This window comes from Sceloporus undulatus, chromosome 7, assembly GCF_019175285.1.
Source record: "Sceloporus undulatus isolate JIND9_A2432 ecotype Alabama chromosome 7, SceUnd_v1.1, whole genome shotgun sequence".
NCBI classification, from domain to species: domain Eukaryota; kingdom Metazoa; phylum Chordata; class Lepidosauria; order Squamata; family Phrynosomatidae; genus Sceloporus; species Sceloporus undulatus.
This window is the reverse complement of record NC_056528.1, coordinates 2,476,870-2,499,936: the sequence shown is the minus strand read 5'-3', so window position 1 is coordinate 2,499,936 and position 23,067 is coordinate 2,476,870. Positions and strand designations below refer to the sequence as shown.

The following is a 23,067-nucleotide window of genomic DNA, read 5'->3' as shown; positions in this document are numbered from 1 at the left end:
CAGGGAAACAACTGTCCCGGCTGTGCACAACATTTCATACTTTAAAAAGCAATATGAAACAACAGAGAGAAAGAAAGAGTGTAAAAAAAGAATGACGCAGAATAAGCAAATGATTGAGGAAAGGAAAAGGATGAGAGCAAGGAGCTGTTGGAAGCAGGAGGAAGCATTCCCTTCCATCAAAATAAGCAGTGTATAAACAGTGCAACACACTGTACAAAAATGCAAAAAAAATGCCTTGTAATTTCTTTGAGCATCCAGGATACAGAATTATTATAAGCCTGATCTATCCTACTTACATAGACTGAATGATCCTTTGGCAACAGGATCGTTTTGCTACTACTACAGGTTTGCTTCCACCACTGAGGAAGACTTTTGTCGAAACGTGTTTGGATGTTTGGAGACTTTTTACTTTGGGAAGTTTAGAAACTCCTTGTCTTTAATGCATTTTTTGTACAGTGCATTGCACTGTTTATACGCTGCTTCTTTTGATGTAAGGGAATGCTTTGTCATTGCATTATCAGAATATTTTAGACTCCGAACCAAAGGGCTGAATGAAAAGGCCGTCAGTGAAAGCGGTCCAGGAGGGATGCTCAAAATGTTTAAGGAAAGGAGTCCGAAGATGGAGGACGATTTGGTCAGAGGACGGCAGAAGGACTGACAGAAGAAAAGAGGGCAGCGAAAGAGCGAACAAATGAAAGAAACAAACAGGGAGGGGGAGGGAGGGAGGAGGAGGAAGGGTGTCTATTAAAAACCTCAGTGCATAACACAAAATGTCAGCCTTTATAGCTTCATTCTTGGCACTGCTGGTACCGAGAACCCCACACAGAAATGTCACCGCTTGTCATGTTTAATCACCTGCTATTAGTTAACACCTTTGCGGTAAGAAACCTGCCCCGCTTCCCTCACCCCTCTTTCAAGCCGGGCTTCCCAAGTGCACCCCACTCCCCATGCGGAGGAGGTCAAACAGGGGAAACCCACGCCTTGATCTCCCCACCCCATCCCTCGCAAAAACATGCCAGGTTTGGGGAGAAGGATACACAAGACACCTGGGACCCTACAGCAGGAGGCCACTGTGCTTTCTGACAGCAAGGGAATATAAATGGGGAGAAGATACTGGCTTTGACAGCTGAGGTTGGGAGGTGGGAGAGGGCTTTGTAAACACAAGCCATCAGAGAGGAGGAACGACACAATGGCCACCAAAGTTGTAATGGAAACACCAGAGTTCCCCTTCTTGAGTAAAAGGACCAAAGGGAAAGATACCCAAATTATCCCATGGCACTGAGAAATGTGTGGGAAGCATGTCCTTCTCTCGTCTCCCCCCTGCCAACAATGCCATCCACCTGAGCAGCTAAAAGGCACAGAGCTGAAATGGCATCCTTGCCTAGACAGACGCCTGGACCCTCCCAATCTGCTCGCCTGAGCCGCAACTGTCAGAGGGAAGCAGGCGTCCAAAGCCATTAGCTGGAGAGTTACACTTCCGCACCCTGGCATCTTGGCGCTGGTGACTTTGCTCCCGCTCTTCCCTTCTGCCTTTCATTTTGAGCTCTGGAAGAATTCCTGTATTGGGCTCACCGCTGAACCAGATCGGGAGGATTATTGGAAGAACTGGTGCCAAAGAGCCAAATCGGTGCAAATTTTATACAGTGCAAGTCACAGAGTTTGTCTTCCCTGGCACTGAGCATTATTCTGGATAACAGGAATGCGTTCCTAATGTTTAACAGAGGATTCCAGAGTTATCCAGACCAGGTCTCCAGGGTGCATAAAAGGATAATATTGCCTCAGGTGGGTGAATTTGGGGGCTCCTGTCTCACTGGAGTCTCTCAAGTAAATGCACAGCATTTCCTTCCTATTTAATTTGACAGTTGAATTCAGGTCTGAGTCAATCTCTGGTTCAAAATCTCAGTGGTTCCTTAACACATAATAGGTGCAGGCCAATACCTAGTACCCTCTGGATGTGTGGGATGAAAGGCCCATCATCCCCCAATCAGCAAAACCAACTGACTTACTATTTGAGAATGATGGGCTTGGGGTGCCATATTGCACCCCAGCTTTCTTAGCCTGCAAGAGGCTCTATTAGCCTCCTAGGAGGTTTGAATTCCCACGTTGGTCATCGAGGAATTGAATCTTCACCTCAGGAAAGCAAAACACTGCATCTGCGTCTGAGCACTGCCAAATAGATGCTCTGTGACTGAGGTAAAAAAGCACCTTCCTAGTCAAGCACCTTAAGACAGCCTTTCCTAACTTCACCAACCCAAGGTAATGTTGAACTACAACTCCTATTATCCCACAACACAGCGGATGATGGGAGCTGGAGTTTAATCTGGGACTCCTGAGTTCAGATAGGCTGCTGAGTTCAGTTCCTAAAGTCTGCTGATTCCTTATATATCTAGCAACAGTCTATATGTCCAACACAGTGGGCCCTCCTTATCCATGGATTCTGCATCCACAGATTCCACTTGAAAATATTCCATTAAAAATAAAAAATCCAAAAAGCAAACCTTGATTTTGGCCCTTTTTAAAAGGTGGCATCTTAAGCCATATTTGAAAGGCTGTTTAGAAAGGGGGTAAAGCCTAGCAGGCTTTTGAATGACCAGACGCTCCCGGTTCAGGCTGACCCAACCCCAAAAATACAATGAGATTGTTCCACCTTGATCAGATCTTCCAAAAACATCATCTATTTGTCTATGAGCCTGAACAAATGCTAAGGAGAGCCATGGAGAGGGAAGCAGAGGAAGATTCGCTTTCTAGCCGAGAAACGTTCGCTCCATTTTGACTGCCAAAATTTGAAACTAAGGCATACTTTTGGGTTTGTGGAAACTGCAGAATGACTGAAAGAAAAAGAAGGGGGGAAACCACCCAGAATTTGCAGACTATCACATTTCAATGGTAAATTGCATTGAAAAAGACAACTGATAAATATTAACCCATATTTAATACTATCACTATATATTCATAAATGATTCTGTCCAAGAGTTTAGGAAGCAGTGCAATATTGTCAGATAATGCGCCATGTCCCAAGCTGTAGTTGTTGGTAACAACAACAATAATTTCTTGTTCCACCACTTCTGAAGGTGAGGCTGATTTGAAAACGGCTGCAATCTTCCATGTATTTATAATCCCATGACAACATGACTTTGCTCAGGCTTGGGCCTAAACCCCAGGCTTACTTTTTCCGTTGACCTAAAATGTGCAGATACATTGTGGTCCCTATAGCAAGTCACACTCTCTCAGCCTCAGAGGAAGGCAATGGTCAACCCTGTCTGAATGCACATTGCCAAGAAAACCCCACAATAGCCTCATCTTAGTGTCGGTGTAAGTTGCAAACAAATTGAAGCCACACAACAACAACCCAGATTCATGCTTTACTATTTCTCCACTTCAAATAAATTAATTGCCTACATCACATAGTAAAAAAAACCAGAGCGTCAGCAAAAAGATGAAATAGTTTTCTATATATAAATCATGCATCTGCCCCAACCTGTTGTAAGTAATGATGACCGATTACATGATTTAATTGTTTGCGTAGTTCATTGCCCCGCAAGTTAGTTCGGAGGAACCCTGGACAAGTCGGAGTTTGGACCTTAGGTTTTTGACCTGTACAGTCTAACAGTAACCTCACAGAGGTACCACCAACTATCAACAGGGTCCGACATGTCACGAAAATTGGAATATATATACCCTATTTTCTCTGGCCGTTGATCTGTAATAAGTGAACTCTTATGTCATACATACATACATACATACATATATATATATATATATATATATAACCAAGCAACACCAAAATGTAGTCAGGAACACAAAAGTTGTTGAGGAACGATATACAAACTAGGAGTGGCTGCAGAGGTTTGCTTCTGTCTGAGTCAACAGGGAAGAGCAAGAATTTGCCCTGTCCTCTCCTGGCTCATGAGTTGAGTACAAAATACAGTTGACCCTCACATCTGGGGCTCTCTGACTTTTGCAGATTCAATTATTTGTGGTTTCGATTAATATGTTCTCTCTAGGAATCTCTAGGTCCTCCAGTGCAGAAGTTGACCATAAGAGTTGTCATGGAGAACCTATAACAGTGGTTCTCAACCTTCCTAATGCCGCAACCCTTTAATACAGTTCCTCGTGTTGTGGTGACCCCCAACCATAAAACTGCAGTGTCTCGGTACCTAAGACCATCGGAAACATGTGTTTTCCGATGGTCTTAGGCGACCTCTGGGAAAGGGGCATTTGAACCCCAAAGGGATCGTGACCCACAGGTTGAGAACCACTGACCTCAAAGTTCCTAGAGAAAACACTTCTCTAGGCGTTTGTAGGTCATCTAGCATGACTCTACGATCAACATCTGGCCAACGTTGGCCAGGGAATTGCACTGGAGGACCTTGGTTTCCTACAGAGATGTTCTCTTAGGTCAGTGGTTCTCAACCTTCCTAATTCTGCGACCCTTTAAGACAGTTCCTCATGTTGTGGCGACGCCCAACCATAAAATTATTGCCATTGCTACATGCAAATATGTGTTTTCCGATGGTCTTAGGTGACCCCCATGAAAGGGTCGTTCGACCCCCAAAGGGGTCCTTACCCACAGGTTGGGAACCACTGTCTTAGGTAAAAAGAATAGTGGGGATTTTTTTTATTTGCGCTTTTCCCACATCGACGGGGATCCTTCACCCTTAAACCCAGCGAATGTGGAGGAACCACCATACTATTTTCTTTGAACCCAATTTGCAGTAACAGAAATAAGCTGATGATGAAGGGAAAAGCGGGGAGAGGCGACAGAAACCGGGTCATTTAAAAAGCAGCTGTGTAAGTGGGATGGCAGAGGATTCATCCCAGTACGGGACAAACTCATCCTCACTGATTTTAAGCGTCCTTAAAATACCATTTATACACAATGTCACAGGGATAAGGGACATTGCGCCCCTAAATTTCACAATGTCGTGTCGGTGGGATTGCTTTATTCCAGGTGGACTCTCATCCAAAGCTTCCCTGGCTTTCTCTCTTCTAGCCCAGCCTCTCCTCCTTCCTTCTGCTGCAAAGGACTGTATAGTTTCCTTTTTCTCCTCAATTTTGAAAAAGGATTTCTCCTTCCTGCCCCTCTTGCGCTCGCTCTTTCTCTCAAGGTCAGGGCGCTCATTTACACGTTGAATATTTACTCAGCGCTCCGGCCCCTTTTACTCCGGGCTGCTCACCGCAAATTTGTTTTTCTGATAAAAAAAGAGAAAGGCTTGGCAAGAAAAGAAAAAAAAGCAGCTATAAAACCCAAAACAACATCAAGGAAATTAATTTTAAAAAGAAGAGTATAACCCACAAGGGCAAGAGCAAAATTAAAGTAACAGTTAATTCACGTTGCATGGGAAGTTGGCTCTGACCCATTAAAGCGCCGGCAATCCTATACACTCAGAAGAGCTCAAACATATTTACTCAAAGGTTGAAAGACGCCATCTATTATGTACTTGTCCCTCCACATTCACTGGGGTTAGGGGCGCAGGACCCCCGTGGAAAAGCTGCAAATGACCAAAACACTGGCCTTTTACAGACAGCCAAAATAAAGCTGCTTCGAGTCACAGTGGAGGTATGGTGTTTCAATGATGCATGTATCCTAAGAGTCCAGAAGTCGCACCAAAGCCACCATCCAGCCCTAAGGACTTGAGTGTGGCTTTGGTTTGGCTTCTGGACTCTTAGGATGCATGAATCATTGAAACACCATACCTCCACTGTGACTCGAAGCAGCTTTATTTTGGCTCTCTGTAACAGGCCACTATGTTTTTAGCGGAGACAACACCGCTCTAGGAATCTCTAGATCCTCCACTGCAACTCTGTGGTCAACGTTGGCCAGATATGGATCACAGAGTCATGCTAGAGGACCTACATATACCTAGACACTGACCATAGGATTGCGTCGGAGGAGCTAGAAAGGCCTAGCGGAGTCTTCCCTCTAGGCATCACTAGGTCCTTCAGTGCGACTTTTGCTTAAAGTTGACCATAGAGTTCTATAGACAGTTTAACTTTACAAGATGCCTTGGACATTCAGCCCAGAGTGATCTGCTTTTGGGTATGTCACGGACCCTGCCACCGCCACCGCCTTCTCTGGCGTGGGCCTGCCTTCCCTCCCAGGCGATACGCACATGGCTTTAATGTTTTTATTACCTGTTTGACTCGCTGCCTTATTGCTTCTCCCCTTAATGGGGCCGTAACCGTGGAAACAACGAATAAACGGTCACCAGAAAATGAGATGATTAAACAGGTCACCCTGGCAAAACAAACGGCGTTTTTTCCCGGGGAGGATGCGGCGCTTGGGGAGGGAGAGGATGACCCACTCCATCCAAAGTCACATTGAGGGCTGGTTTCAACAGTCGACACACTTTGGCCGTTCGGCGACAGCCATTTTGAAGGGTTTTGTGCGGCACTTTTCATTTTGCGGCGCTTTTCATTTTGCGGGGGATCTTGGGGTTTCCTGCATCCAGTGGGAGGAACCGGAATGGGATACGAGCTTGTAGCATTGGACTAGAACTGTGGGAAGTCAAGGGTTCAAATTCCCGTCCGGCCGTGGAAACATGGTGGGGGACCATGGGGAAGTCGCACTATCGCAGCCTCAGAGAAAGGCCCAAAGCTCCGTGAAAACATTGTGTATAAAAAGGAAAAAACTTTGCCATGAGTTTGGAGGAGTTAAGTTTGCTGCAGGTCGACAATGACCTGAAGGTACATATCAGCAACAACAACACACAGTGAGTTGCCTTTTCAAGATGTGTGCATCTCAGCATATGTGAGTGGTCTCCACTTGGATGGTTTTAGGACTCAACCATGGTCACCAGGTTACATTGCCAGCCTGGGGAAATCCTGGTTCAAGTCTCCGCTGAGCCAGAAAATGCATTGGGTTGCCTTGGGCCAAAGCCTCAGCCTCACCAACCTCATAGTGGGGTTGCATTGATAAAGTAGGGAGAAGACAACCATGGTCAACCATGCCTTGAGGTTATTCCAGAAAAGGCAGTAACTCTATAGGGCTGACAATGATCAACCTGCTTTGGTTTGGAGTCATTTAGCCCTACCTCAGATACACATTTCAAGGCAATCCACAACGAGCTTAAAGAAAACAAGAGGCGGCAATACTTTGGAAGCTGAAGGAGGAAAAGGGTTCCAGCCTAGCCATAGGGCAAGAGAATTGGGGAATTGGAGAGGAACAGAGGCTGGCTTCCAAAGCTTGATGTCTAAGTATATGTTTTCCCCATGAATATGGCAAGACGAGAAGAATGTGTGCCCAGGGTATAAATACATTTATTATTATTATTATTATTATTATTATTTTTATTATTATTATTATTAGCTCAATATACCTGGCTTCCTGGGGCAGACAAGCAAATGGTGTCTGCCTCTTCAAGGCATGTTTGAGAGTACCAACGCTTTCTTATTGTTGTTATGTGCCTTCAGGTCAATGCTGACTCTCCAAGGGTTCAGAGGTTTGTCATGGCCTCCCACTAAACTGAGGGAGTATAACTTGCTCAAGATCACCCAGTGGGTTTTCCACAGCTGAGTGTGATTCTAACCCTGGTTTCCCAGTGTCCCAGAGTCTAACCCTCAAACCATTACACTACAATGGCTCCATATTTTGACCTATTTTGCCACCTGAGGCAGAAATCCCAGAGGGCCTCTCTTTGGGAGAGGAACTTCGACAATAATTAATTAATAAGATAACTAATAATTTGCTGCCGCTTCATGACACGCTAAAATTCGTTGCCTGAAGTGGTCACCCCAAACGGCAGACATGATCTGCTCTTCTCCAAAGAAACCAATTGAAATGGTCTCAAATGCATTTCTCAACCTGGGAAGGAGAGGACAGGTTCTGCTGCAGCTGGCAATGTTTCAGGCTAGGTTTGATGTCCTCATCAAGTTGTTTCCAGCCAAGGCTTGGGGTGGATTACAGGAGAATAATGCAAACATGATCAAAATGAAAAAAGGTTGCAAGGGCAGACAAGGATAAGTTTGGAAAAAGTAGTTTGAAGCAAGAGATGCCAGTCGAAGAGAGCAATGTGAATATTGCAGCTGGGCTGTCCAAGTGCTAAAGCTTCATTTCCACAGTCAACCCTCCATCCAGAAAGCGAGGAGACCAAAACCAGTTTGGAGCACCCTCCGTCAACCAGTTTCCCATCACAAGACTTGGCTGGCGGATGCGCCTCATGGCACAAAGTGTTCTTGGGAAAACAAACTAAAAAACGAATGAGCAAAGAAACCCAACTAGAAAACAAAACCAAGGCAAACAGGTGACATCACCAACTCGCCTCCTCCAAAGAAGGGCAAGGCCTTGCCAAAAACCAGATCCTGATCGTCCAGGTCTTTAAGGCTGAGGCTGAGAAGGTGCCAGTACAGACTGAGTTGGAGAGGGGCAGAAAAGGGAAACCTATAAAGGGTGGGAAGGAACTTGGGAAAAAGCCAATGTCGCTTCCAAACTTGAATCATCCAGAGTACAAGCATGGTCCAAGCACTAGAAATCTGGATTTTATTTGGAATGAATACAGGCCTGATTTACAAGAGCATGCCCATTTCGTCATATACCCACAGCTTTCCATTGCGCCTTGACACAATGGTTTGAGAGAGAATGTAGAAGTTCTGCCTGAGAAATGCTGTCTTGGAACAGACTGCTTCCAAATCCTAGCTAGAATTTGATATTAGAGTCGTCAGCCTCCCCACAATTAGTTGTGTAAGGGATAGTCCTCAATATGTAGAGAGATCCTGGAGCACCTTTGGGACTCACTGAAAGAAAGAAGTTGGCAGCAGGAGCTTTCGTCGACTACACTCTACTTCCTCAGATGCATCTAAGGAAGTAGATTTAAACTTAAAGGAAGCAATCTTTCTTTAGTTAGCCTCAAAGTTAATCTACAAGATCTCTCTACATACTATTCTACAGACCAATACGGCTAGATCTTTGAATTCTATGGCTAGTCATCAAGTTAGGCTCAACTCTGATCCTTAGGTTCCCATCCATGAAAAGGGAACCTCAGCAGCCTCCCTCTTAAGGAGGTGTCTGACACTTTGCAAGCGGAAAGGGTTCTCAGTCTGAGCGCAGTTACTGGCGTGAAAGATGCCCTTCTGCGGTGCCTTCTCTTGCATCCACGGAAACAGCACGCAGCCCACAAAGGCCCACTACGCAAGGAACTGTTTTGGGTCCTTTCCAGGATATCACCTTACCATGCAAATTATGCGCACTTGTTGTGGAGAGATCTGGTGCCGAATGCAAGGGGATGCATGCCAGTTGTGGGGATATTCCATTTCCTCAATGCTCAAACCATCCTGCCAGTCAGTGGGAAAGTGCTATTCCCTTTCTTCCCACCATTGGACACCACACCAATGACAACAGAAGGCTGAGAAACGGATGCTACGGACCCTTTACTGTAATGTCACTGGCGAGTAGCAAAGCTCTCCCCAGTACTACTTTGCAGCATTTAGTGAAGCTTTCATTAGTGTTTAAAATTATTTAGAAGGTGGCTGCTTCTTTTCTAAGCCACTCTAGCACAGAAATGCTACAACGGAGAAGCTGCTGCCCCTGAATCCCTTTCTCCTGAAACAGTAGCAAGAGGGTAGAACATCAGTAAGGTCTGCTGAAAAACAAGGGAGAAGACCTCTCCCAAAGTTCAGTGCGAATGCCCAGAATCAACACCATTTAATCTCTCGCACTACCAACCTGGCATTAGAGACACACCCAGAAAGATAATAAAGAGTAAGCTCATTTTTAAAAACATACAAAAGTTACTCAGAGCATATGGAAATTTACAATAGCCGGAGCAAATCTAAGTGCAAACAGCTCTGTTCTCTGGTTGATTCCCACCACTCCTCCACTGGTGTCAATGGCATATGGATGTGAGCTAGGAATTATGTCCCCATCTGGACCTTTATAGACCTCACGAAAGGAGATGGCCAATAAATTCTTCCACAAGATTCCCATCTTGGTAAGCAACTACTAGGAACAGCTCTGGCTCCTGTCCCCAAACTTATCTTGACCACTGTATGCTCTGGATCTCATTCATTTGCCCCAGTAGCTAGCAAATCGCAACTGGAAACACAACAGAGCCATCATTTAAAATGCTACAATTAACATCTTGAATGTGGCAGACTGGTTTATATGTGCAGGAGAGCATGCATGCAAAGCTGCATACTACAAATGCACTGGTGCACCTGACTGTCTTAACCTTTGGCCTGTGCAGTGTAGCAAATGTGCATGACACTGTCAGGATGAAAATATGCAACACTCCATTCATCTCCAGATAACACTAGTGGGCTGGATGTGATCTTGCAGCACAGAAACACAGGCATTTGGCTTACCCTGAGCATTGCTCTCTGTAGCCTGGTACTGTCCACACTTTGCACAGTGGTTCCCAAACTTTGGTTTTCCAGATGCTTTGGACTTGAGCCCCCAGAATCCCTGACTGTTGGCCAAGCTGGTTGCAGCTTCTGGGAACTGAAGTCCAAAGCACTTGGAAGACCAAAGTTTGGGAATCAATGAGTCTCAGAGGGTCTCCAGGGCTTAAGAGAGGCATTTTTCCAAACCTACCAGGAGCATTCTCTGAAGATGCCAGCCACAGATACTGGCGAAACGTCAAGAAGAAACTCTTCTAGAACATGGCCACATAGCCCAAAAAATCCACAAAAAACTATGGATGCCATCCATGAAAGCCTTCGACTCTACCAGAAGATGCTCGAGACTCAAGCTGGGACCTCTGTATACAATGCTGGTGTTCTACCACTGAGCTATGGCATCTTCCTGGAGCACACTTCACAAGAGCCAACTTGCCTTGGTGAACACTTCAAGGAATTCGCATTCATGCAAGTGACTCATCATTTTGCACCCGCACAGAAAGAAAGGAAGCAGGGTACGGGGATACCAGCCAGCTCTCCTCTCTGGCAAGCAACCCCAAGGGGAAGCTGAGCCCCGACTGGCCCAACACCCAACCTCCTCCATGCCTGCGCTCTGAGCCCTGGCAAGCTCTCTTCCCTCCACCCTCATTCTCGCTCCAGCCTGCAAGGGCTGCTTGGCATTTATCTCGAGCATGAAACTGCCCCGGGATTGGAAACTCAAACGGCTTCCCAGGCTTGGCAATGCTTTCGCTTCTTCTCTCTAGCTTGCACCAGCTGACACCAGCTCAGCTTGGCTCACCGTGCCAATGGGGCACCCTTTCCAGACCGATTCCTGAATTCTGCTGGAACCATCATGCAGGAACAGCAGCAACAGCAGTGATGCCTCCCAGAGCTCTGAAATAGGCAGGACTCTATGCCAAGCACCTTCCAAATAGGGCATTTCAAAATATACATGTGTGAGCGCGCATGAGTGTGCGGATCTTTTCCTGTCAGCGTCACTGTCTATGTTCCTCATTTGTGACTGTCATGATCGTCGCTGGCACTTTGGTGTGCAAAGTGTCAAATGCCAGCAACCCACGTCGCTGGAATTTCTCCAAGCGTGATCACAGGTTGAAAGGCCTAGGCTTTCAAGTTATTCTGGGTGGACAAAGAAGATGGAGGGCCTCTCCGCCATGCCTTCCTCCTTCTGGGATTTCTCAGCTGTAAATGGCTTGGCCCAGTGTTCTTCATGGTTCGGAGACTGGCAGAAACCCTCTGCCTTCAACCAGACTTACACCCAAACTTCAAAGTTTCTTTTTGGACCACATCTCCCAGAATCCCCTAGCCAGAATAACCACTGGCCATGCTGCCTGGAGGATTCTGGAAGATGCAGTCCAAGAAAGTAACATTTCTATGTTCTGCCTTTTTTAGAACCAACCAAAATACTGTACCACAAAAGAGTATGCAAGTTCTCACATTCTTTTTGCCTGGCCCTGATAAAGGTCATCTCAGCTGTGGATTTTGTATTTGGTCTGACTTAAACTGTAGCGTTTGTATAGAGGAGGGAGGAAATAGTGGGATTTATTTTATTGTAGTGTATGGATTTTACTGATGTAAGCCGCCTCGATCTTGTTAGAGGTGGGGTAGAAATAATCATAACAACAACAACAACAACAACAACAACTCTCTTCTCACGGCTATCTCCCCACCTTGAAATGTTATCGCACTGACTTGCTGCCAACAAGTCCTTGGTTACAGCCATCCTGAATAATAGATAGATAGATAGATAGATAGATAGATAGATAGATAGATAACCAAAAAGTACAAACTGTAGTGGCCTACCTTGCAAGGTGTTAGGTAATTGAAGAACTCTGCACAATGCAAATACTGCACAATGCAAACATTGTGTACATTCATAAAGAGTAATAGAAAGGACAGCTGCAGGTATGCCCTACAGCTCACTGGCTACATACTGCAAATGCAAAAACAGCAGAAGCGGAGGGCAAGCAGAGTTCAGAATCCTCAGGCATAACCCTACAGGAATTGCCCCAACTTCACCATGAAGTTTAGGGAGCCCTTCAGTTTCACCCAAAAGTCCACTCCAAACTCTGCTGGCTCCAACACACGCCACACTGCTGGTCATGGATGCATATGCCAGGGCCGAACGTCAGGCCAGGACCAGAAACTGGCAGCAGAATTGCCATGACTTCAGTGTGTAAAAACCACATCCTCACTTCATGCAGAGATGTGTCCCAAACATGGATGTTTGCAGGAGGCTTCTGCAGCGCTAACCTTGGCAGGTCTCAGTGGGATCGTGGCATCAATGCAACAGCTAATAACTTTCCCCCTCCTTTGATGCCCAAGTATCATGTTCCTCTGGGAAGGGTCTCCATCCAGGAGAGCCTTCAATCCTAAAAATTAATGTTACCTGTCTTAAGCGCCCTCCCCACAACCCCCGGACCCCCTTCCCATTGCTTCTCTCCAGGGAAATCAGTCTAAAAGGGGCTAATGGAACAATGTCCCTCTTTCTCTCTCTCTCATTCTCTCTCTCTTTTTATTAGCATTTGTGGAATTTATTCCCAAACTCTCCTAATCTTTCGTACACAACCATTTGATTTGCATAACCCAGCCCCCTCTCATAAAAACTGGCTGCTAGTTTAATTAAAAAATGTAAATTTGCTGTCATCTCGGGGCTTGGTGAATTAGGACGACATCGGCATTTTTTATTGCTGAAGACGTCCAAATTGATCCGGTCCGCAGTGAACCACAGGGTTGCGTAGGCGCGCGGTGCACATGCGCGCGGCCAAACGAAATCGGGACCGGTGGACTTTCGAGTTAGATAATGCCACAGTTGCCCGTCCCTTGCTTGTTGTGTCCTAAAGTGGAAAGGCGAGGGTAGCTGGCTCCTTGACCGCCTCTTCGGTCAGGAAGGTGGCCATTTTGAAGATGTCACCCTTGAAAACTGCCAACTTGGCTGGTGCTCTGAGATGCAGAGACCTGCCCTTCTCTTATGCTTACTGTTCCTGGGTCAGGATAAATCAGACATGGATTCCCAAAACTGATTCTTGACTAGGGGTCCCTCCATACTTCACAATTATAACACTTTTGATACTACTTTAATGGCCATGGTTGAATCCTACAGAGCCTTGGGGTTTGTAGTCTGACACTAGAGCTCTCTGGATTTCATAGGATGTTTCCATAGTAGCTAAACTGGAACCATAGTTCTTCAGTTGTATAATATGAAAGGGCACCAGGTCCCACTTACTTTAAAGGGTATTGAGAGCAAACCCATCAAAGGAATGGCACCCTTTGAAGGGACGAACGACAGGGGATGAAAGAGAAAGGCGGAACACATCTTCTCTTCTTGCCTTTCTCTCTTTCCAAGGCCCAAGGCTGCTCCTGCAAAAGCAACATGCAACTGTCTAGTTCCTGGTTTGGAAGAATTAGAAGCCAAGAGAATGATGGTCCTCCTCTGAAAATGTCTGGTTTGGCAGACAAGAAAATACCAAGATCTTGTTACTGTGACTGAAGGCAGGACTCACTATTATGGGAAGGAAGAGTGCATTATCCTCATAAGACATCTCTTGCCCACTCAAATGGACAAGAAAGAGGCTCTAAATCAGAGGAAAGTAAGATGATCCAGACCAGAAGCCTAATATACTAAGTTCAAGAGCTTGAAACAATAGCTAGTAGCTGTCGATGGACCTTTGTCCTCTTTGCGACTTTGTCTCACACGTTTTTGGGACGGTGTGTTCGAATAACCTATGCATGTGTGAGCAAGGACTCTCTCTTGGAAGCCTTAAACGTGAAGAGCATCTGGTTTATTGGATGACCTTAATTTCTAGGAAAGTCATTTGGGCCATAACTATGGCATGGTAGGAGGTGGATGAAAAATGTGCTGGCAGTTGATGCCTCTCTACATGTTTGATCACTTTTTGACTCATTTTTCTTTTTTTGATTTCAAATGCCAATATGAAAAAAATAATCAAGTTGCAGAGAGAATGATCCCTAACAATAACACAACTTTAAAACACGGCTGGGGAACATATGGCTTTAGAGCTGACATTGGTATGTTGGGGCTCGCCATCCTGACAGTATTGGGAAGGCCAACATGTTCTCTTCCATCTTTTAAGGCAGGGGTTTCCAAACTTTGGTCTTCAGGTTGTTTTGGACTTCAACTCCTAGCCAACAGTCAGGAATTCTGGGAGCTGAAGTCCAAAACATCTGGAGGACGAAAGTTTGGGTACCACTGCTTTAAGGGCTCTGTGTGCCAAAGGAGTTGGTATGCCCTCTGGCCCACCAGAATGACTTCAAATAAAGGGAAAATGTCCCTTTATCTAGAACAGTGGTCCTCAACCTCTGGTCCTCCAGATGTTTTTGACTTCATCTCCCAAATTCCCTCATCGTTCACCATGCTGGCAAAGGCCTCTGGGTGCCGAAGTCCAAAACAGGTTGCGAACTTCTGATCTAGAACAACATCCAGATCATACAATGAGGGTCCAAACAAAGAACAACAACAACAAGCGGTTTATCTTTTGCAATAGGCTCCTGCTGTGAGCAAGTGTGGAATAGTGGTTTGAGCATTGGACTATGACTCTGGAGACCACAGATCATATCCCTGTGGTTCGCCATAAATCAGAAATGACTTGAAAATACACAACAACATCAACAACAACAACATCAACATCCCATTGGTAGGTCTTGGGGTTCCAGTAAAAAAGCAAATCAGATCTGGAAAGCCTCACTCACTAGTGCATAATAACATATAAGAAGTGATTCCATCATGCTGTACTCAAGCGTTTCCCACAATGGCAGAGGAAAGAAGGGAACCAAGATGAATCATTCCAGGAAAACATTTTGTTTTAAGGCGACTGAGAATGAGAGTGCAACTTATAAAAAGCAAATTGAATAGGCACCTCCTTCCTCATGAACTGGAGTGTGTTTATTGCTTATTCACAGTCCCAGAATACGCTCTCTTAATTTTATTCTATGGGGGGAGAAATAACGCGAGAGGATATTGCATAAAGAAAATGGTGGCCTGCTGAATTGCTTGGTACACTAATAGCTTGAAAGTTGCAGAACTGTCTTTATTGGGTCTTGACCATAGACAGGCAACCTTCACCCCACGCTAGAATATCCCCATTTATCGCAGAGAGAAGAAGTGACTTGAAACCAGCCTCCTTTTATAGCTAAGCGGGTCAGGATTTGTTCAATGTTTGGATGCAAGGCCACTAAATGACTCTTGATTTGTGGGAGATCTGTTTTGGAATTGAAAGAACTCAAATATCCAAGCCCCATTGGGTATAATGGCTGCATGGCCCATGGGCACGCATGCCATGGGCACGCATGCCATTTTGTCCCTCCTGGGTTTCCATCTGTGGAAATTCAAGACCGTGAACATCCCATCGTCCACAAACTAGGAGGGTTGACTATATATCACATTCCAGGGTGGAAGAAAGCTGGGGCATAAATGCACTCAATCAGTTTTAAAAAAGGAACGTCACAGAAAGCCATTTCTTTAGAATGCTGGAGTCTGTTAATAGAAGGAGGAAGCAGAAAGAGCACAGAAGGGGCATACAGATATTTGTTTATGTAGCCCTTTCTGTGCTGCCATAATGATATGGGCAAACGGATGGCACCAGAGTATTGCATTTGCCTGCTAAGCGGAGAGAACCAAGCATTTCACATCGGAAGAGGGGCAGAACTTTCTGACCATCTTCTTTCCCACTAACCTGCAAAATGTTTATACTAGGCTGCTAAAAAGTAAGCGTTCTATGTTTGAAACTGAAGTGTTGTTTAATGGTTTTTAACTTTTGTATTGATGGTGTTTTAGTTGTGCAGTAAAAGCCTTTAGACCACCTCGAATCTTGCAATGCTTGGAAAGTGGGATACAAATAAAATAACTAAATCAATAAATGCCTGCGTGACATGGTTGGCTTGTAACCCAGCACCAATCCCTGCCAAGTTACTTACAGTATGTGGGTTAATGCAAAAAGCAGTGGCAACAACTCCAACTTAAGCAACCATTGGCACACAGCAAGAGGAACAACCGTCCCAACTCTTTCGCCTCTCACCTGGCACCTTTTCAGGCATGGCTCAAAGGGCATTGAAAGGGAGTGTGTGTCTCAATGGCACAAGGAGATTGGCGGGTCCCAAAGAGAGATAAAGAGTGTCGAGCAAGAACACAACAAGCGGGTTTACCCACACACACACACAGAGTAATGCTGACCTCAACACAAAATCCCGAGGCCTACACTCCCATGGCTTAGCCATGGACTTCCAGGTCGGAACAGAGAATAGCTATGTTTTCAATCAGCAAGTGTAGGTAGGAGGCCCACAAGTGTGCGGTTAAATTCGATTCAATTCCATGTGCAATTATATATACAGTGGGCCCTTGTTATCCGCTGGGGTTTGGTCCCAAGATCCCCCGTGGATAACAAAATGCGGGGATACTCAAGTCCCATTAAATATAATGGCACGGCAAAATGGTGTCCCTTATATAAAATGGAAAACCAAGGTTTGCTATTTGGAATTTATACTTTTTTGGAACATTTTCAAGCCGTGGATGCTTGAATCCGTGGATAAAAAAATCAGTGGATAAGGAGGTCTGACTATATTAAATTAGAAGCAATAAGATAAACAAGACAGGTTAAAACAGGTCAAAACCTTTTTGCCTGTGCAAAGACAAGAACAGTTTGATTAAGAAACAATGGCATATTAACATGGAGTTCTTTTAGTCTAAGAAGTTAGGTTTAAGAATACAGATAGAAAAGTATGCACTGATCAATGATATTAGATATAGGATTAGACATAATAGACTCCTACAAGAACTTTTGTATAAGATATGTATAAGAATAAGTGTATCTTTTCTTTTTATGTATAGGTATGAATATAATTTTAATCAGTTTGTTTGTACACTTGTTTGTTTGTCTTTGTATTTTTGTGTTTTATGTTATTTTCTTTTCAAGTGTGTCAAAGCTTACAAGGCAGAGGAACCTTCACCACCTTGGTGCCTTGGCCTTCGGAGCTCAACTTCAATACTACTATCAGGTAGTCCGTCCACAGCCATGGACCAAAGCGGGAGTTTTGTTGAAGTTTTAGTTACGTTGAGTTTCCAGGATGGATTGATTTCCCAAACTGGAGAGTTCATAAAATGGAAAGAGACTGGAAGGAGGCCTAGGAAGGTTGCAGAACGGAGCGCAATTCAAAGATATAGCCATGTTTGTCTGTAGAATCAGTATACAGAGAGATCTGGAAGCACCTTTGAGACTAAAGTTGGCAGCATGAGCTTTCCTAGACTTAAGTCTACTTAATTCGGACCGAATGCATCTGAGGAAGTAGGCTTAAGTCTAGGAAAGCTCATGCTGCCAACTTCTTTCTTTCATTGAGTCCCAAAGGTGCTACAAAATGTAGCGCAATGTCGTGCTAATCCCTAGCAATTAGGTTTTTTCCTCTCTTAAGGCCAAGACATCAAATCGCTCGACTCCTTTCCAAATCCCAATGTCCAGCCTCCAAAGGGAAACAAGAGGCGCGCGGCCACATCCTTAACAAGTACATCTCAAGCCTACGCATTAAAGCCCTTGACCTAATAAAGAACAAAAAACACGCCCAAGACGAGATGATTCCAGAACCGACATTTCAAAACAATGCACATGAAAGCCTTTCCTGATGCTTTTAATTCCTGGCATAATAAACCGGTAATTAAATAAAATGAAATTTTAAAACGTACAGAAAACACACACACACACACACACACACACACACAGGGCTGTGCTTTCCAACCAAAATAACAGGTGCAAAGTTGAGGCCAGTCAATCATCAACCATTTTTTATTACAATCTGATGCCTTATGAAATAATAAATGCCGCACTAATGGTCTCAAACAGGTCAGACCATTGCGCAGAGGCCGATTCGGCGCATGGATAACTTTTACATTTTAAATATATGTATATATTGGGGGTGGCAAAGACAGGAGAGGTGGTTTCGACTGCAATAAAACAACCCCTGAGATCACTGTCGATTAAGTTATTCCTTAATATTCTTCACACTTTTGTTTGCACTCGCAAAAAGCATTGGAAGAGCAGTGGGTCCTTGTGATCCGCTGGGGTCTGTTTCCAGGACCCTCTGTGGATAACAAAATCCATGGATGTTCAAGTCCCATTTAATACAATGCTATAGTAAAATGGCGTCCCTTATATCAATGGCAAAATCAAAGTTTGCTTCTGGGAATTTATACATATATATATAAAGGAATATTTTCAAGCCGCAGATGCTTGAGTGTAGCCTGAGGATAAGGAGGGCCGACTGTATTTTAGCCAATGTAAAGTCGAAGGCTTTCATGGCCGGCATCCATAGTTTGTTGTGGGTTTTTCGGGCGATGTGGCCATGCTCTAGAAGAGTTTATTCCTGACGTTTCACCTGCATCTGTGGCTGGCATCTTCAGGGGAAAAAGACTTCTTGTTCTCTGGAGATGCCAGCCACAAATGCAGGCGAAACATCAGGAATAAACTCTTCGAGAACATGGCCACACAGTCCGAAAAACCCACAAAAAGCAACCCTATAATGCTGTGCAAGAGTCGGGCCTCAGACATTTCTGACCACTGGGATGCGGACGTGAATTTTCTCATCACAAGCTCCATCCGTGGGAACCTCCAAAGGCCACGACCCGAAAAGCAGAAAGCGGGGAGAAGGAGGTGGGAATGCATGGGGTGGCCCTCCGTCCCAGAAAGGAGGAAAACAAAACCAGCAGCCCTGGGTGCGAGGAAAGGCTCATTAAATGTAATAAGCAGCCGCCTCCTCCTCCTCCTCCTCCTCCTCCTCCTCCGTCAGCCGGCTTGTCCCAAATAAATTAAAATGCCTTTTCATTTAGACAGCACCAAGGAACCTGACAGGCAACCTTTGCGGACAGGAATATGGGGGAAGCGCACGGAAAGAGGGGGGAAAGAGGCAGAGAATGGGGAGAAAATGATCATAATAATACTATGAAGAGGAGGAAGGAACCCAAAGAGGGAGCAAGCAAAAGGTGTCACAAAAGCTACATCACAAACTTGGTCGGTTTCGACGTGGCGCAGTGGTCTGAGCTTTGGGACTCTCTGGAGAACTGGGTTCAAATTCTGACTTGGAAATGGAAACTCGACTAGGCGAGCTTGGGCAGTTTTTAGTTCAGTTGGTCTTTATTATGGTCATCGAGGTAGAAAGGGGATATATAATAAAAGCAAGGTAAAAGCAAGGTTAAAGACAGTGTTTGACCTTGCGCAAGTGACACTCTCTCAGCCAGAGGATGACAGTTGCAAAACCTATCTGCCAAGGATACTCTGTGGGTTGTCCCAAGTCGGATATGATGCGAAGACACACAACAACAACAACAACAACAACAACAACAACAACAACAAGGTTTCTGTCACATGCTGGAGACAGATGCAATGCTCAGCAAGACCCCTAAGAGTCTGCAAAGAGTTGAAAAGGCAACCCACAAACAAGTCTCTTAGTCGGATGTGACAACGCTGGTGTTAAATGGGGAGGAGGAGGAGGAAGGAGCCACTTCCGTACAAGAGCAAAAAGAAAAGCGAAAGAGCCAGGGGACCTTTGGCACCTGACAGGCCCCGAAACCACAAGCCAAGGCAGGAGACCCACCACTTTTGCTCTCCCTACCAGATGCCAATGTGGGATGCATCCCCATAACAGAAGCAACCCAGTTTGACACTGCTTGCGCTGCCATGGGGCCAAACTATGCTTCCCAGACTCCCACGGCATGGAGTCCTGGCAGTTCAAGCGGTGTCAAAGCAGGTGATTGGGACCACAACAATCCCAGAATTCCATAGCATGGCAGTTCAAGCCAGACTGCTGGGACCACGACTGCAAATTCCAGCATTCCACAACATGGCAGTTCAAGCGTTGTCAAACCAGATTACTGTTGCCACAACTACAAATCCCAGCATTCCATAACACAGAGCCATTGTGAGTTAAAGGGGTGTCAAACTAAATTGTAGGTCCCAGCCTCCCACAGCAAGGAGCCATTTAAAGTGGTGTCAAACCAGATTATTTTTTATTTATATAATTATTTATATAATTGATGTACAGCGCTGTGTAAACTTACAGCGCTTTATAAATAAAGGTTAATAATAATAATAATTATGGGTTTGAATGAGTCTGGAGACCAGAGTTCGAAACCCACTCTTGGGCAAAAGGTCACACTCTCTCAGCCTCAGGGGAAGTCCTTGGCAAACTCTCTCTGGGCAAAACCTGGCAAGGAAAGCTCAGAAAGGACTTGAAGGCTCCCAACAAGAACCGAGAGAAGGAGAGGCTTGGAGCGGAAAAGTTTCTTTCCTTTTTAAAAGGAGGTTTCCATCATCATCATCATCATCATCACCATCATCATCATCATCATCATCATCATCATCATTTTCCCAAAAGGAGGGAAAAGGCAGCCCTCCAAAGGAACTCCGAAAGGAAAAGAGAAACTATGTATAGAGAGTGAGAAAGTCTTTTCAAGAAGATGGGGAGGAAAAGGAAACATGGAGGGGAAAACAAACAGACAAAGCAGAGGAGGAAGAAGAGGAAAAGGAAAAAGAAGGGGATGAAGAAAGGGGAGGAGGAGGAGGAAGAAGGAAAAGAAGGGGATGGAGGAGGAGGAGGAGGAAGAGGAGGAAGAAAAAGGAAAAGGAGGAGGAAGAGGAGGAAGAAGAAAAGAAGGGGATGAAGGAAGAAGAGGAAGAAGAAGAAGAAGAGGAAGAGGAAAGGCAAGAAGAAGATGACGAAGAGGAAGAAGAAGAGGAAAAGGAAAAAGAAGAGGAGGAGGAAGAGGAGGAAAAGAAGTGGTGGGAGAAGAGGAAAAGAAAGATCAGGAAGAGGAGGAAGAAGAAGAGGAGAAGGAGGAAAAGAAAGAAGAGGAGGAAGAGGAGGAGGAGGAAGAAGAAGAAGAGTTGGAAAAGAAACCAGAAGAGGAGGAGAAGGGCAGGCGAGGGGGCCGTAGGGCTGGGGCCTGCCTTCCCTTGGGCCCGGTCCCACTCTCTCAGCCTCAGCCAGAGGGCCCTCTCCCTGCCTGGCTGCCCCGGGGACTGACCATAGTCGGCGAGTCGGAAGCCCACTTGGGGGAAGTAGTCCACTTTCATGCTCCTGGAGCCTCCCGCGCCGAGAGAGCCAGCCGGAGGAGCAGCAGAAGGAGCAGCAGACGGAGCAGGCTCGGTTGCGCCGCCCAGGAGGAGCCAGGCAGCAGCAGCGTCGCCGGGAGCAGAGCAGGAGCATCCCGTCCGGAGCCACACAGAGAGAGAGGGACCCAGGGACCGCCGGGGAAGCCGTGCAGCAGCAGCAGCCGGCAGGGGGCGGGGCGGGGGCGGGGCCAGGGAGGAAGCGGACCACGCCATTGGAGGGCAAGGGAGCCCTGGACACGCCCCTCCCCTCGGCGCCACGCCCCCTCCTCCTCCTCCTCCGCGTGGCTCTGTCGTCTTCTAGCTTCAAGACCAGAGGGAGGAGGAGGAGGAGGAGGATGCCCTTTAATCAAGCCTCTCCTGGGCATCTCTTCTTCCAAAGGGTTGGGCCAGAGCTGAGAGTGAGGCTGAGAGAGTGTCACCTAAGTCTCTATATACTTTCTATGGCCACTCAGGGGTTCAGAACCACAATGGCCTCAAGGGCCACAGGGTCAGATGCTCTCACTTCATTGAAGGGTGTGGAAACCCTGAAGCCTGATGAAGAGAGACTGAGGGAGACGCAGGGGATCTTTAGATGGAGAAGGGAAGGTTAAGAGGTGGTATGATAGAGCCCTGTTTAAGTATCTGAAGGGGAGTCACATTGAGGAGAGAGCAAGCTTGTTTTCTGCAGCTCTAGAGACTAGAACACAGACCAATAGAAAAAAGAGATCCCAGCTCAACATTAAGAGGAGCTTCCTGACAGTAAGAGCTTGGATTGAGAGTTCCCGCATGGCAGAATGGGGTTGGACTGGATGGCCCTTGGTGTCCCTATGCTTTGGCACCGTGCCACCTGAGACGTCCACACCCGGCGTGAACAAAAGCAACTCTCCTGCCATCGTTCGTCCCTGGCATCAAATAAACAGATGTATATTTGTGCCCCTGAATGCTCTGTACTTAGCTCTCCTGGGCAACGCTTGCACATAGGCCAACCTACACATCCATGTAACCTCTTTGGAAAGCCGTCCCTGTCACCGAACGCCACAACATCCTGTGGCAACTCATTCCACCAGTCAATTACGCACTGTGCCAAGGATGTCCATCCACACTCCCCTGAGAGTCAACTGGGTCTGAGGGTGACTCCCAGGCAACTATCTCATTCATCGATAAATGCACATCTATCAGATCATAGTCTCATGAAATATCTACTTCCCTCCAAGTGCCGAGTTCAATAGGAGACAAAGGGTGGGGCACAGGGTGCCTTGGGCCTTTTGAAATGGCATGCTGTGGGTTGCTGGGCAGTGCCACCACTCCTGAATGCGGACAGTGAAACTAGTCCCCCTCGCTCCACTTTACTATGGGCACACTGAGATTGGCACGCCAGGAAGGCACTGCCAAAGGGATTGAGATGCCACCATAAGCCAGGTTTCCCATGCGCCACAGTCTGTCTTTATCAACAAATGGCTCTGGGTCATTTCAAAGAGTAAACTATGCCACACTCCACAAGAAAAGGCAAGTTATTGACCATTTCCGGAACGACATCCATGGCCACTTCGGCTACGAAGGAATTCCCTTCAGAGTCCCAAACAGTAGCACTGTGGATCTTTAGGTCCCCTGGGAGAAGGGGCTCTGA

At 46.0% G+C, this 23,067-nt stretch overlaps 1 protein-coding gene across 2 annotated transcripts in view; it reads right to left on the bottom strand.

The window, feature by feature from the left end:
* The window catches only part of CASZ1 (castor zinc finger 1), a 248,152-nt gene that overhangs the window by 89,203 nt on the left and 135,882 nt on the right, over positions 1 to 23,067 (bottom strand). Inside the window, exon 1 of one of the 2 annotated variants that reach the window (XM_042479514.1) lies at positions 21,374 to 21,518. The exons of the other annotated variant lie outside the window; for it this stretch is intronic. Coding sequence (XP_042335448.1) covers positions 21,374 to 21,422 — 49 coding nt within the window. The 5' untranslated portion in view covers positions 21,423 to 21,518. Of the gene's footprint in view, positions 1 to 21,373; positions 21,519 to 23,067 lie in introns of those variants that run through there. 2 annotated transcript variants of the gene reach the window in all.